At 44.1% G+C, this 16,143-nt stretch overlaps 2 protein-coding genes across 4 annotated transcripts in view; one reads left to right on the forward strand and one right to left on the reverse strand.

Annotated features, from left to right (window-relative positions):
• Window positions 1-16,143, forward strand: part of SLC17A2 (solute carrier family 17 member 2) — a 60,890-nt gene that overhangs the window by 3,054 nt on the left and 41,693 nt on the right. The gene's annotated exons all lie outside the window — the stretch shown is intronic.
• On the reverse strand, window positions 367-15,513 carry TRIM38 (tripartite motif containing 38). Of its 2 annotated transcripts, none has more exons than XM_012534358.3 (8): window positions 15,334-15,513; window positions 15,088-15,123; window positions 13,129-13,674; window positions 10,493-10,588; window positions 8,487-8,717; window positions 7,460-7,482; window positions 7,252-7,364; window positions 367-2,164 (listed from the first exon to the last, which is right to left on the reverse strand). In XM_012534358.3, the coding sequence occupies exons 3-8, from the start codon at window positions 13,525-13,527 to the stop codon at window positions 1,641-1,643; spliced, it is 1,386 nt and encodes a 461-aa protein (XP_012389812.1). In that variant the 5' UTR covers window positions 13,528-13,674; window positions 15,088-15,123; window positions 15,334-15,513; the 3' UTR covers window positions 367-1,640. The 2 variants fall into 2 exon arrangements, with proteins under 2 accessions (XP_012389812.1, XP_033290605.1); XM_033434714.2 differs by having other exon boundaries at window positions 15,304-15,513.

A 16,143-nucleotide genomic window follows, 5' to 3' on the forward strand; every position in this document is an offset into this window, starting at 1 on the left:
TGGTCAGCAATTTAAGTGTTTAAGGACATAGAATTTTCTCTGAGCAAAGCACTCTAGGCCCTGCCACCGTTTTAAGGAGGCCACCCCTCACTGGGCAGGACTATACTTGGATAAGACAGGACTGCAGGGCACCTAGAGGTAGAGATGAACTTAGCAATATCCAGATGGTGCCTTCACTTATCCTGCACGAAGGTGGGGTCTCTCAGTTATCCAGTGGGTCTGAGGCTCCAGAGTGGGTACGTGTGCTTGGACTATGGGGACAGAGAACAATAACATCGGGGTTGCTTGTATAGGGGAGGAAACAATCATTTTCCTCTACCCATCTTAGGTTCTCCAACCAGGGACCTGTAAATAAGACTAACAAGAGAAAAACAAAAGTTTATTAACATGTTGTGAAATAATAATAAGACATATGTATGTATATACACACACACACACACACACACACACACACACACATATATATGAATACACACACACACACACATTGGCCTCTTCCCTTGGTTCCTAGTACAGAGCTCCTAAATCCCTTGGAACTTCCTAGGTGATAGGAATGTCTCTTGTTCTAATGAGGCAACTCTTGGTGAGCTCCTGGATAGATCAGGATGGGGGCTAATCACCAGAAGGACCAGTCCATGATTAGTTGCTTGGAACTTTCAGCCTCACTCCCTAGCCTTTGGGAACGGAGGAGGGGCTGGAAATTAAACTGATGGTTGATCACGCCCACATGATGAAGCCGCCATAAAAATCCTCAAAGTACAGGGTTTGGAGATCTTCAGAACTGGTGAACACATCCACATGCTGGGAGGGTGATGTACTCCAACTCCATGGGGACAGACGCTCCTGTGCTAGGGACCTTTCTGGACCTCATCCTATGCATCTTTTCATTTGGTTGTTTATTTGTATCCTTTATCATATCTTTTATTACATAATAGACCAGTAAACAAAGTGTTTATCAGAGTTCTGTGAGGTAGTCTAACAAATGATCAAACCCAAAGAAGGGATCATGGGAACCTCCAATTTATAGCCAGTCAGTCAGAAGCACAGGTGACAACCTGGACTTGCAACTGGCTTCTGAGATGGGGGTAGGAGGGTGGTTATTGCTCAAGCAGATCTCACCAGGTCTGGTAGCCATCCACACTTACTACATCAGATTATTGATGGCTCAGATTACTAATCATGTCAGTGGTTAAATGAGTCATTGCATTTTTTATTTTCATGCTCTTGTCTGCAGTTGACAGAGACAATTGCAGCTTTTCCTCATCCCCCATCTATGAGTTTAAATGGCACCAAACAAACTGGGAGAAGTCAGACCTCCTGGTCTCTGAGTCACCCTCCTGGTCACTCAAGAACTCTTAGAAATCGAAACTCTGAACCCATTGAAGAGGGATGGAGAGGACAAAGCATAATCATCGCTATTATCTTGCTTTTCCCCAGCTCAGCCTGACCACTTGGGGTATTTTTACAGTCATTATAGTCATTTATTCAATGCAGATTTATTAAGTATGCACTAAAAACCCAGCACTGTTTTAGGTACAAGGAAATAGCAGCGAAGAAAAGAGACCACATTTCTGTCCTCATGGGATTCAGATTATACTCTCTATGTTAGTTAAATCAAGGAGGAGACTTTGCTCCTTCCCTTACTCATCTGGGGGAGGCAGGAACAAAGGAGAATATTGATAGACCTGGAAATAGGGCCGGAGAGTGTCAGAGAAGGAGGCCTTTGGGAAGGTGAAGATGTGGGAACCAGTGGTCATGTTGTAAAAGGATACAACTCCAGCCTCGAAGTCCAGAAATATCCCCACAACCAGGGGCTGCTCCCTTAGCTGAAGGGCAGTTAGGGGAGAGGTAAGCGCTACATAGCCATTCTTTTTGCACAGTCTGATGGCCCAGAATCCAGACTGAGGCGTCTGCACCATGACAGTGTCCCTCTGCACAGTTTCCATACAGACTCCTAAATCCCACCCAGTTCCCTCTCCCACATCCACTTCAAAGTAATGTTTTCCTGAGGTGAAGCCTTCACAGCCCAGGATACAGGGTAAGGCACTAAATCTCCTAGAAGAAGTATCAAGATTCTCCTGGGGGCATCCACGAGTCACTTGTCTCCGATCCTCAGACAGAATTAGTTCGTAATAAGCTGTATCTGGATCCAGAGTCACGCTGACTGGGGGGGAAAAAAAGACATGATTTTTGTAGCTGAGAGCACAGTTTATTTTAAATAAAACCAGCCTGCATTCAAATCCAAGCATTGTTTCTTTTTATATTTTTATTTTTATTGGAGTATAGTTGATTTACAATGCTGTGTTAGTTTCAGGTGTACAGCAAAGTGAATCTGTTGTACGTATACACATAACCACTCTTTTTAAGATTCTTTTCCCATATAGGTCATTACAGAGTATTGAGTAGAGTTCCCTGTGCTATACAGTGGGTCCTTATTAGATATCTATTTTTTATATAGTAGTGAAAATATGTCAATTCCAATCTCCCAATTTATCCCTCCCCCCACTTGCCCCACTGGTAACCATAAGTTTGCTTTCTATGCCTGTGACTCTATTTCTATTTTGTAAATAGGTTCATTTGTACCATTTTTTTAGATTCCACATATAAGCGATATCATATGATATTTGTCTTTCTCTGTCTGACAATCTCTAGGTCTATCCATGTTGCCACAAATGGCATCATGACGTTCTTTTTTCTGGCTGAGTAATATTCCACTGTATATATGTACCACATTGTCTCTTACTAGCTGTTGTGAGCTTAGGCAAATCATTCTCCAAGCCTCAGTTCTGTTAAATATAAAGTGGAAATCATCGTATCTGTCACCAAGCACGGTGGGGAGGATTGAAGGAGCTAATGCATGCTTAGTGCTTAGTAAAATTCCTGGTGTATAGTAAGTGCCCTGTAAACGGCAGTAATAATAATGATCTCATCATCATCATCTTCAACATCATCACCATCTTAGTCACTCAGAGAAGCCAAGGAGCAGAACTAACCAGAGTTAACATGGTTACTGTCCTCTCCAAAGCCCTTCCTCTCCCTTGTAGGACTTCTAGGAATCATGGAATGTTGGAGCAGAAATGAGACCTTCATCATCTCTACTTAATTACCATTAACACTGAGGATCGGAGAAGGAAAATGACACAACTAATGTCACAGCTTGTCATTGGAAAACCCAAAATTTTACCCAGGCTTCAGGACATACACCTAGTCCCCCGACTTTTAAGTGTAAGCTCTTCTTTCTTGCTTCAGGTAATGCTCTATAGAGATTAGTATAAAGTAACACACAAGAGACCAATACACATGAAAAATATCTGACTAGAGTCAAGTAAGACATAAAAAAGTAGATAAAGTGTGATACTGGCCAGCAATGCAATTTTAAAAATAAAAGGTGGTAATGGGGTGGTCCAGCAAGAGAGTTAGCAAACCACTGTGTTACTGGGTTAAACTCTGATCATTTGGGCTGTGGCAGTACGGGAAATCAAGCATTAGGAAACACTTCCACTGCTGGATGTTCTCCACTTGCCCCTCCAGATCACTCCCCACCTTTCTCCAGCCTGCTCTGTGTCCAGGAAGGCTAACCCCTATGGACACATCAACCAGGCTCCCTTCCCTCTGACTGCTATTGGTTAAGCCAATGAGAAGCACTAGAGGAGACCACAGGGCAAAAAGAAATAGAGTTAGAAGTATTTAGTGCCCCAAGTCCCTCCCCACTAGCTATGATTTGGAGGGTCTGCATTCCTCTGCCTCTGGTTACAGCTCCCTCCATCTGCTACCGAAGCCTTGGGGAGGTAATGACTCCCTACCTATTCCTAGCCCTGGTTTGCTTCACTGTTCCTTGATGATCACCCAAATCCTCCTCTTTGTAAATAATCCCTTTATTAAACTCTCTTCAGTCAGTCCTTATCATGAGCCTGACTCACAAAAGTTTCGGGCTTCATTAGTCTTCCCTGAATGATCCAGGAAAACCAAGCTGAGAAATTAAAATGTTTACAGGTTGGTAATACCACTAGAAAGATGGTTGATGCCTGAGCTCTTTGGAAACAAAAGTCATAGACCTTGAAGACAAATGTGTCTACTCTAAGTCTGAATCTCTATACATCAAAAGATAGGATGAAAATGTAAAATGCCATACGCATAACAGGAGATATTGGCTATAATAAGCTCCCATAAATCAATAAGGAAAAGAACCCAAAAGAAAAACTCTTAAAACACAGAAGAAGCCTGAAGGGCTAATGGACTTACTAAAAGAAGCTCAACCTCACTAGTGACATTGGAGAAACTCAAATTAAGTCCACAATTAGGTACCATTTCAAATCCATCAGATGGCCAAAAATTATAAGCAGAGAGTGAGGGAGATGTGAAACAGTGGGATCTCTTATGTTGATGATAGGGTATAAAGTGATACAATTTCAAGATCTGTAGTATCTAGTAAAATTAGATGTGCATCCCTACACAGCAGCATTTTTAATTCAAGGTATATCCCCAGAGGAAACCATTCACAGGACACAAGAAAGCATGGACAAGAAAGTTCACAGTAGTATTGTGTGTAATAGCAACAAACAAACAAAAACCAACTACACATACCTTCAGTGTCCACTCCACAAGACAATGAATTTAAAAATACATCATTTTCATTTTTTGCCACATTGCAGAGTGATTAAGAGAGTGAGTTCTAGAGAGATACTACCTGAGTTACCACCTGCTGGTTGTGGGAATTTACAACAGTCACGTAACCTCTCTGTGTTTGGGTTTCCTTATCTATAAAGGAAAAAATGCTACCTACAGAGAGGCTTGTGGTGTAAAACAAGATAACACACGTGAAGCTCTTCTCATCTGTCACAGAAAGAGTGTTCAGTATGTGTGAATCGTTTTTATTGGTGCTGGTGAGAGAGCGCATGTTGCTACATTGGAACAAGTAATCTGGTAACATGTGTTAAGATTAACAACAATCCCAGCTTTAGGTATACACGCTACAGGAATGAAAGCACCAGGATATAAGGTTGCATGGACTAGAAAGTTATTGCTGCAAATGTTATAATACCCAAGTGCTGAAAGCAGCCTGAAGCTCCATCAGTAGGAATATGGTTACGTATAGTTATGATGTACTATGGAATATTAGACAGCTTTAAAAAGCAATGGGTGAATAGGAAGAGACGATCTATGTATTAAATGTTTGTAAAAACATAGAGAAAGACCTAGGTCTTGTTACCTGCAGAAGGGTAAGAGAAACATTGAACTTTCTTTTCGTATCTCTCTATACTGTTTGAATGATTACAATTTATTTATATTACTTTTTTAATAAGAAAAGCTTTAATAATGAGGGTTTCAAAAAGAAGAATTATCTAGTTAAAAGATGAGCTCATTTTAGAAACAGATAGACTTGAACCATGTTGTAAGGCCTTCTGTGAAAGATAAGAGTAGAAGAATCAACTCAGTTAAATCTGGACATAATTTATATAAAGTCCTTCCTTGCATCTGTACAGGATCAAATACAGAGTTGCTATTTTTTGGTAGTTGTTATTGTTGTTTGTTCTTGTTAACTTGAGGGGAAACTGAATACAGGTTCATAATCCTTATCTGAAACCCCTGGGGCCAAATGAGTTTTGAAATTCAGATTTTTTTTTTTTTTTTTTTGCGATACGCGGGCCTCTCAATGTTGTGGCCTCTCCTGTTGTGGAGCACAGGCTCCGGACGCGCAGGCTCAGCAGTCATGGCTCACGGGCCCAGCCGCTCTGTGGCATGTGGGATCTTCCCGGACTGGGGCACGAACCCGTGTCCCCTGCATCGGCAGGTGGGCTCTCAACCACTGCGCCACCAGGGAAGCCCTCAGAATATTTTTGATGTTATAAAGGCAAACAATACAGACACTCTAAATTACGTGCCCACCCCTGGAAGTGTCTAAGGCATTGTCCTGTAATCTAATGCATCAATATTTCTGCAGTAAAACATAAATGCAAACTAAGCGGGATAAATAAAGACTTTAAATAATCTCATATCAGTGCAGTTCAGGTTCGGCCACCGTGTCACTCAGACACAAGGGTAGCCTTCCGTGATCCTGCCTCTTGGTGTTCATACCCTTATGCAGTTCCTTCCCTCTGAGTGTGGGCAGGACCTGTGAATTGCTTCTGACCAATAGAATATGGCAAAAATGATGGGATGCGACTCCTGTGACTATATTTCATTTTATAAGTCTCCATCTTTCTGGCAGACTTGCTCTAGGGACTCTCTCCTGAGCTTACTCTGAAGAAATAATTGGCCATGTTGGGAGGCCCATGTGCAAGCAGCTGATGGCTCGCTTCTAGAAGCTGAGGGCAGCCTCTGGCCAACAGCCAGCGAGAAGCCAGGGCCCTAAGTCCCATAACCATAAAGAAATAAATTCTGCCAACAACCTGAGTGAGCTTGGGAGAGGATTCTTCCCCAGTCTAGCTTCCAGGTAAGAACACAGCCAGGCTAACACCTTAATTGCAGCCTTGTAAGACCCTAAGCTAAGGACCCAACTAAGCTGTGCCCAGCTTTATCTCACAAAACCGGAGATAATATATGTGTATTGCTTTAAACCACTAAATTTGTCTGCAGCAATAGATAATTAATACAGCCACCAAATCATTTTAGGTTAGGTCCAATTTTGCAGCCAAACAAGTTATGAAAAAATTGTCAGTTATCAGAACTTTTGGAATCTTGTAATTGTGGATAAGGGATGGTGGAAATATAGCAAGCACTGATGAAGAGAATCAAGAAGCAGGAAGCTCAGGCTTTGGAACTGGTAAAACTTGGTTTCTGTCGTGGTTCTAACGTTCACCATCTGTGTTATCTGGGCCAAGGCCCTAAAACATTTGGACCACCGTCATAATAGTCACCTCCCTTTCTTGCATTGCTCTGAGAATTGACCAAAATATTAACAATAAACACTATGTCCCAGACACTGCTAAGCACTTTACACATGTACCGACAACCCAATGAAGTGAGAGTTGTTAATATTTTCATGTTTCAGATGGGGAAACTGAGGAGGTTATTTGCCTAGAATGACACAGCTGATAAGTGAGAGAGCAGGAATTTGAAGGGTCTGCACAGGTAACCAGCATGCCATGTCCCTGTCTAAGCACTGGAGCAAACTAACAAGGGAGAGGGTGACAGCTCAACTGAAAAGATCTGAATGACCCCTCTGGCTGTGAGCCTGCCCAGGGATAGGTGGTGAACTTGGTTACCACTTAAGGTCCCTCTGTCCGTAGCATTTAGGGTTTCTTCACCTACCTTGATAGCTCCTTAACACTTTCTTCACATCAAAGTAAAGCTCAGAAACATTGCACACAGTGTGAAGGTCCAAAGAGGGGGCCTCTGGTTGTTCTAGCTTCACAGCCCAACTCCTAGAATAAGCAGAGACCAAGACTTCTTCAGTGGTAAATTCCATTCAGCTCTATATACCCACACCCCTTCCCTCCTGCATTTGTCCAGGACTCACCTGCTCAAAGTATCTTTCACATCCTATGGAGAAAGACAAAATGTAAGTGTGGGAACATCAGCATTTCATGGGACTTGGCATGTGGGGCTGTTCTCTATAAACACTCCTTACAAAGAAGTAAAGAGAGTAACCCTGGCCTTAGATATTGATGGATACCCAGATAGAATGATTTCCATCCCGGCCCCCTGGGATATTCAGCATATCAGAATGTTTATCTTCCTTGCTGTGCTCTGTGGAGAGCTGCAGTGTCTGCAATCACATCTACCTGCGGGCTGCTTAGGATAGAGGGCCAAGAGCTTTGCCCGTGCTCCCTCTGGAAAGACTTGCTTTCAGTGACCTAATTTCCTTCAGAGTGAGCCCACAGGAGAGACCATTCATTGCAAAGGTCCGTAGTGGTGAATCCGTGCATAGCCCCTGTGATGGGCCGTTAAGATGGTAGCAGCAGGTATCACATGGTTGTGGGACAGTCATGCTACATTCTCAGGCTACAGTGTGACCTCCAGTTCTATTAGTGGGGAATAGAAAAAACAGCTCCAGTCGTAGTTTGTCTTAATGGGTTGGATCCATTATGCAGCTGAAAGAAAGGCCCAGAAAGAGCTCTGGAGGGCTCTACAAGCAAATCAGGGAGAAGGTTATCACTCATAACTTTCTTTTGGCTGCCCCACTTTGTCACCCACCAGTCATCTGGAGGAGTATTTCAGGAGAGAGTTTGACAGTCAGAGTTTTGTGAACATGGGACAGAGGCAAATGGTAGCAAAAGTTGTCCCATGGTTCCATTTGGCCAAGGAACCCACCATATCTATATATTTTCTGATTCACCTAAAGCCGCTCTATAGACTTGTGAAGGCCACCTTGCAAATATTGCTGTGTATCCAAAAGAAACACGACTTTAAATTCCCTACACTAATGTGCCATTTTTGAGTGAAACAGGCAGGCCTCGCCCAGCTTCCCATGCTTCCTCACCATTCTCCTCCTAAAAGCTCAGGAACAGATACCTTCCTTCCCGTCTCCAAGTGCATGGCCTTACCTGCAGCAGATTTTGGGCTGAGCCCTGACATTTATGCTCTAGTTGCAGGATGTAGCTCTCGAGTTCATGGCTCTTCTGTTCAAGATTGGCCTCATTGTCCCTCAGTCTCCTCAGAGTCTGCTCTTTTTCTTTCTCCAGTTTCCATAGGTAAGACTTCTCTTCCTCATGAAGGAAGCTCTGGAGATTCTTAAAGTCAGACTGGATTTTTTGTTTCTGAACTTCTATCTTCTCCTAGAGCCAAGAAAGGTGGAAACCAACCAAATGTCCACTGTTGGATGAACTGATAAACAAAATGCAGTGTATAGATATAGTGGAATACTATTCAGCCTTAAAAATGAATGAAATTCTGATACATGCTAAAACATGGATGAATCTTGAAGACATTATGCTAAGTAAAATAAGCCAGAAAAAAAAAAGAACAAATATTTTGTGATTCCACTTATATGAGGTATCTAGAATAGTCAAATTCATAGAGACAGAAAGTAGAATAGTGGTTACCAGGAGTTACGAGGAAGAAGGAATGGAACTGTGCATATAAAAATAGTTAAACAGTAAATTTAATTATGCATATTTTAACACATACATACACAAAAGAACGTTTGCTCAGCTACCATAACATTATTTTCCCATGAATCATTCGAGCTGGAAGAACGTCCCAAATTGCCCGCTGCAGAGTCATGCCCGAAAGGCAGGTACTCAGATGTGGGAGAGGTTATCACCTTATTAATATCCTTCTTCAGCCAAGGTGCAGGAGTGCTAGATAATTTAATCATGGGACTAGGGCCAAGGTTAAAAGCTTTATCAGTGACAAAGATAAAAATGAGTTTTTATTCAGGATATAAGAAAGTAGCTCTGAGTCTGAGGGAATTTCTTGAAGCAAAAGCTTGTAATGAACATCACCAAGACTGGACTTTAAGACAACCAGATTATTAGGAGAGTCCATGATTCTCAGCAGCGGGAGGTCTGGGTATCAGGCATTTGTCATAGTTAACTACGAAATAGTCATCCACCAACTCGGGTCCACCTACCCATCCTTACGTATAAGAAACCAAATGGTACACCTTGTCGGACTCAGCTTTCATTTGGGGAGATGAGAATTGCAGTTTCCATGAGTGCTTTTTCAAGTTACGCAGGGTTTTGATGACTGTGATGCTGTGGTAGAGTGTCATTGACAGGGTTGCCATATGTATTAGTTATAATCGAGATCCTCCCCATTGCCCAAGATCCCAGAAATGAGGGAAGCAAGAGTGTCCTCTGAGAGTTCAAGTTCAACAACTGTACACAAAGGATTAGGCAGAGGCTGGAAGGTTGGAAGAAACCTCTGAAGGAGGCAAAATGGCTCACTGGCCTGTGGGATTTGACCGTAAGCCGATTAATTACATAAATATTTCCATAAAGGAATGCATCTCTGATCACGGGGAGGCTGGTCAGCCATGGAAACAGTCTTTCAGACCCTAGAGGCTACAGTGCCAAGTGTGTAGGTGTTTGGAGCACGCTGGCCCTCCTTATAAATCAGATAGATTTCCTTCTTCAGTCTAATGAGCTTGAGTAATACGAACCTCAACCTGGAGTGATTCTGTTTTCTTAGTGCTCACAAAGGGTGGTTTCTGAACCTGTAAGGCTGAAAGCCATACCCTGCACTGTGGTACATGTGCCAAAGCAATAAGGTTAATAAGGCCTTCAAATCCAGAAGGTACTTGGAGATATTAAGAACTGAAACCCAGTCAAGAATGGCTCTAGGTAAATGGACACACCAGTTCTGCTTCTCCTAACTGAGGTTTCGGGATCCTAGCCGGTTACTACTGAAAGGTTGAAGGGGTTGGAGATAAATTCTCATAGATATTAGACAACAAGGGACATAAAAACAAATGTGGTTTCTTCTTTGAGTTTTATCTGTTTGGTCTGGTTTAGTAAGAATAAGCCATCACTATGCTTTGCTCAATCATCCCCTGTACCTAAGCTCTAGGATGGAAACTAGCTTGAGATCAATAAACCCAAACTCTTACGTTCCATTCGGTTATTTGCTTTGCCGTGAACACCTTCAGGTTCATACATTCCTCTTCCAGTTGCCTCAATTTTGTCACAGCTTCCTGGAGCTTCTCCTAAAGGAAAAATTGGGTGAATAAAGTCTTTTCAATTCAACAATTCTTCATTGGGCACCTAAGGAGCATCCCAGCCCTCCAAGACTATTAGAATAGCCTGACTATTGAATATGTATTGAGTCCTTACACTTTACCAGGAAGCATGCTGAAGGCTGTATAGGCAGTAACATATTTGATTCCCTTGGCAACACTGAGCAGTTAGTAGGATTTTTAACATCATTTCTGTGCCGCAGAAACTGAAGCTTAGAAAGGGGATAAATAACTTGCTCAAGATGCTGTAACTGGTGGGTGGTTGGGCTGTGATCCCAGCTCACCTGCTGACCCTGAGCCTGAGCTGTATCCACCACCAGCAGTCTTGCCAGGGAAATTCTGCACATAAAACAAGATAAAAATCACCTAAAAAGATTTTATGAAGTAATGTGCTGACCCAAATAGAACCGATACCAGAGTGTTTGGTACACATGGAACTTTGTATGTATTATGGTGAGTCAGGAAGGAAAGACAGACCAAGATGCCAGCTGAAGTTATTAGAAACAGTTAATGGAGGAGGGGAGCTCGGAGACCTTTTGAAGAATCGTATCATGAAGCCCTTTAAAAATGAGTTAGTATCCATATGAAGCTTTCAGGTTATTTTTCAAAATAGTTTCTCACATTTTCATGGAAAGCAAGTTTAAGCTAAACCAAGTTGCTACTTGTGGTCAACACTAAAAGAATTGGCTCTGGGACTTCCCTGGTGGTCCAGAGGTTAAGAATCCACCTTGTAATGCAGGGGACGCAGGTTTGATTCCTGGTGGGTGGAACTAAGATCCCACATGCCGCGGGGCAACTAAGCAACTAAGCCTGTGCACTGTAGAGCCTGTACGCTGAAACCAAGACCCGACGCAGCCTAATTAATTAATTAATTAGAAAAAAAAGAAATTTTATCTTGACTTAAAAAGAAAAAGAATCGGCTCTTGTCCTAAAGCCAATAGGTATACTCAGTTCTCACGTGCTCTCAAGAAAGGGCTCTATAGAACTTGTTAGCAAAAGACTGTATTGCCCTCACTATGTGCCAAGTGCTATTCTAAGTTTTACGTGTATTAATGTCCCTAAAGCTTATAACAACCTCCTGAGCATATATGTTGGAGACGAAGGGAACTACTATTATCCCCACTGATAGCTGGGGAAACCAAGGCATGAAGACATTACATAACTTTGCTCAAAGTCACCCATCTAATAAGTAGCAGAACTAAGATTTCAAACTAAGCAGTCTGACTCTCAAGGCTTAGAACCATCACCCCGTGCTGCTCCTTTTACTACTTGGTGGGAAAATAATTCCAATGGGAATATCCCCATTACAGTAATTAGCTGCTCCATGGAGTTTAAGGAAGAGCTGCTGTGTGCCGAGCGGTGGTCAGTATTGACGTGTCCTGATGAAGGACCCAGAACCTTAATAGAAGACCACCTCCACGTCATAGGGGAGGGAACAAGGAGCTCACACTGGGGACGACAATTTTCTCAAATCTAGCCAGGGCAGAGAAGGAATAAGGCAGCAGGACAATGCCCCCTCCTTCGTTCCACAATAGCAAAGGTCAGCCTTCCTTAATATGCTCTTAAGTGATAAACAGGAGTTGCCCAAAACCTCTTCCTCCATTTCATACTCCATGACCAATCACTTCCAAACCCTTCCACTCATTCCCCTTCCTGAATCTTGCTTGGAACTGCTCCCTTTCCCCCTTCTTATAGGAATAATCTAAATTTTACTCTTTGGTATTCCTTTCATTGTATCAGTACCAGAATGTTCTTTTCAGTGTCAACCTGATCCTTCACTGTGCAAATGAAAATCCCCCCGTGGCCAGGACTACTCTGGGCTAGGGCTTAGACTCCGAGCAGATACCAAGTTCTGGGCCCTGACTTCCTTTCCCATGCCATCACCTGCCTTCCCTGCACACACCCTCTGGCCTGGTCACAGCGAGTCAGGTACGCTCTCATAGCTGTGCCTTTGCGCAAGTGGGCCCCTCGGTCTGGAATGCCCTCTCTCTTCTCCATACTTCTGTATCTGGTTACTTTTTATGTGTTCTTCAAGAGTCACTTTTGGGAAGATTCCTCAGTTACCACTCCACACCCCTTGGTGCTCCTCTCCACCATCCAAATCAGGGGACTTCAGCAGCCTTTTTGCTGGTTCGTCTGCCCTACTAGACTGTAGGATACCTAAAAGGGGGTGTGTCTTCGTCCCCTGTGTTTTCAGACTCTATCCCATGGACTTGCACATTGTGCTTTCTCAAATTACACAGACGGTGTGAGTCCATAAAACATGCAGGTGTGCATTGGAGCACATGGCATTCTAGAGCAGGGAGGAGTTCATCGAGAGTGGATAGGGACAAGAGTGACCATCAGGCCTTGATTCAGTGAGGACCCATCATAAACTACTTCTCAGAAGAATGACATGATGAAAGTTATATTTCAGGATCCTAATCTTGGGTTTCAGGCTAAATAATTTCAGGTCTTGGGGGGCAACATGAGGCCGGGTACTCGCCAAGGTCCTCTGGCCCACCACTCACCTTGTAACCTTGGCATGCATCTTCCACCAGAGCTGTGGTGTGCCCTTTGTGCTGCAATCCTCGATCACAGCGCCAGCAGATGAGCTGGCCCTCGTCTTCACAGAACAGATGGAGCTTCTCTCCATGTTCCTCACATGACATTTCCTGGTCCATCTCCTTGATGGCTTCAATGAGGTTTCCCAGCTGCCTGTTGGGTCGGAGGCTCGCCATTTTAAATGGCATCCGACACTGGGGACAGGAGAACATCTCCAGCCATGGTTGCATCTCACAGAAGCTCACTATGCACAAGTGGCAGTAGCTGTGTCCACAGCTGATGCTCACTGGCTCAGTTATCAGTTGCAGACAGATGGAACAGGTGGCTTCCTCCCTCATCTTCTTGGTGATTGGGGTTGAGGCCATGGCTTTTCCTGAAAATCTCTAATATTGGATCTAGAGGCAGAGAAGAAGCAGCCAGAACTTTCCCACAGCGATGGAACGTCACCTTGTCTGAGCCTCTTTCCGACGCACTGGCTGCCACTGGCCTCCACAGGTCACGTGGTCTTCTCTCTAGAGAGAAGAAATAGATTGGAATTTAGAAGACGCATCAAATGTAGCTGTGCTGTGGAATATGGTAGTGACTATTACCTGTGGCCACTTTGAATTAATAACAATTAAATAGAATTTAAAATTCCATTTCTCACACCCACTAGCCACATTTCAGTGCTTAATAGGCACAGGTGATTGGTGGCTACACGAAAGCCCAGATAGAGAACATTCCATTATTGTGAAAAGTTTTCTTGGACCAAGCACTGAGAGAGATAGAGAGATGAGGCAGACTTCTTCACCAAAGTTGCAGCAAGAGCGAGAACTCCGTGAGGGATTGTCAAACTCTTTCCTGCTCTAATGAATATTAAGAATAATTAGTACCAGAGTACTTTCTTTGTAACTGGTAGTAACACTTACATCCAGGTAACCCAGGTAACTGGGTGGTCTATGAAGGATTTCATTGAGACAATCACATTTGATTCTAATTTTTTGTTGTTGTTCGTCTGTTTGTTTTGGCCGCGCCTCTCAGCTAGTGGGATCTTAGTTCCCCGACCAGGGACTGAACCCGAGCTCTGGGCAGTGAAAGCGAGGAGTCCTAACCACTGGACCGCCAGGAATTCCCTAAATTTGACTCTAATTAAACCCTCACTCCCACCCCACAAAGAACAAAAGACACCAGGTTAATAAAGTCCCCAGTGGAGACCCAACCAGGATGATAATGAAAGTAAAAAAGACAACCAGAAAAACCAACAAGTTCTTTTTGCCCTCCCTGACCTGAGGAAAAGAGAATTGGAAAGACAGCTGGGAAGAGAAGGGGTTGGTCCTGGGGTGCAGAGCTCCTGGAGAGCTAGGGAAGTGACTATCTTTTCAGGCCAGGACTTGTCTCTCAGGAGAAGTTCAGGGTGACTGGAACACAGGGGGTTGGCAGAACCCAGGATGTGGGGAGGTGGGAAGCAGATGGGGAAGGTGGGGCCTCTGTAGGATCCTGGGTGCTGGACACCTAGTGTCCACCAGCGAGGACCTGACAACTAATAGACAAAGGAGGGGTGACTAGGAACAAAGGACTCGGTCCCTTCACCCACTGCTCCGGCTGCTTCGTGAACCTAGCCCTGTTCCCTGCTTCCCCATTCCTGGGATTTTGTCAGGGAGGGCAGCAGAGGACGGAGGAAGAGAGTGGCTTTTCCTTTGAACTGACAGTGGCAGAATTAAAAGCAGGGATTCAACTAAAGTTACTGGATAGGCTATGTCCCTCTAATAACCAGGACCACTCTCTTGGATCCGTAGAGAATTTCTTCCGGAGACTTCTATTCTTTGGCAGGTTATCTCCCCCAAGAGATACACTAGGCTCCGCTCTGCCAGGGGTGCTTTGCTCCCGGGGAGAAGGACGTCCCCTCCTCTGAGGCCCCAGGGTTCCTGTCCTGGGCCTTCACTCACCTCACATCCTGGATCTTCGGAGATCTGACATGGAGTCTGGCGAAAGAGAAAGCAGACAGGGTGTGAGAGCTATGAAGCACAGTCCTGACCATTTTCAGAGTTCCAGCAGCTGTTATCAGGAAACAAACTCCCTTCCCCGTGCCGCCCACTACACACACACACACACACACACACACACACACACACACACGTCTCTTTTCCCTCCACCGAAAAAACCTGGGCCTGGACCCTTCCCACTCGCTTCACCATGCAGCAGGCACATATGCACTGCTAGCTCCCTCCGTAGCTGCCGGTTCCGGAGATCTGGGTGAGGAAGTTAACTCAGACTGGACTAAACTGAGAAGTGAAACTGCCGTGGGAGGTGGCGCCCTGTAGATCCGGGGAGGAAGCTCGTGAGATCGCCGGTGTCTTTTGCTCTCAGCTTGTCCTGAAAGGGAGGGGAGACAGTAGGAAAAATATTTTTCTTTTACAGCAATAAAACGAAGGGACAACTTAATAATTCAGTAAACTCTTTTGTGACCCCAGCACAGAGGATCTAAAAGCAGGAAGTCTGCAGAGTTCACAGACTCTGACGTGAGATCTTTCTACTTTTGCCACCAACCCCCTTGGGATTTATAAGCCTTTCTGGCTGATGTTATGTTTTACTATTTTTAGTCGCCGATTGTTTTAGAACTGCTCTGAAGGGTGTGGTGAAAAGAGGGGCGGTACAGTAATAGGGCTCATTGGTATCAGAGAATTTGCTCAAGCCGTTCTCCCCTTCTTTTCTGTCCTGATACTGTGTCCCATTTTCCTCCTCGGTATCCCTCCGCAAGATGCAAATACTTATCAATAGTCAGAGTCAGGCGCCAAGGACAGCAAACGGGAGCCACTAATGGCCCAGCAGTGAGTGGCCTCAGCTGGGGGCCATCACCTGCAACGTGCAGGAGAGACTGTGGGGTCTGGGGTTGAGTACTTGCTGCCTCAGCTCCAGCCTCTGCAGTTCAAAGTGAGAGCAAAAATACTGCCCCTACCCAATTTAGAGTTATTATTTAATGGGCCAAAAATAAATAAATAAGA

This window comes from Orcinus orca, chromosome 10 (assembly GCF_937001465.1).
Source record: "Orcinus orca chromosome 10, mOrcOrc1.1, whole genome shotgun sequence".
NCBI classification, from domain to species: domain Eukaryota; kingdom Metazoa; phylum Chordata; class Mammalia; order Artiodactyla; family Delphinidae; genus Orcinus; species Orcinus orca.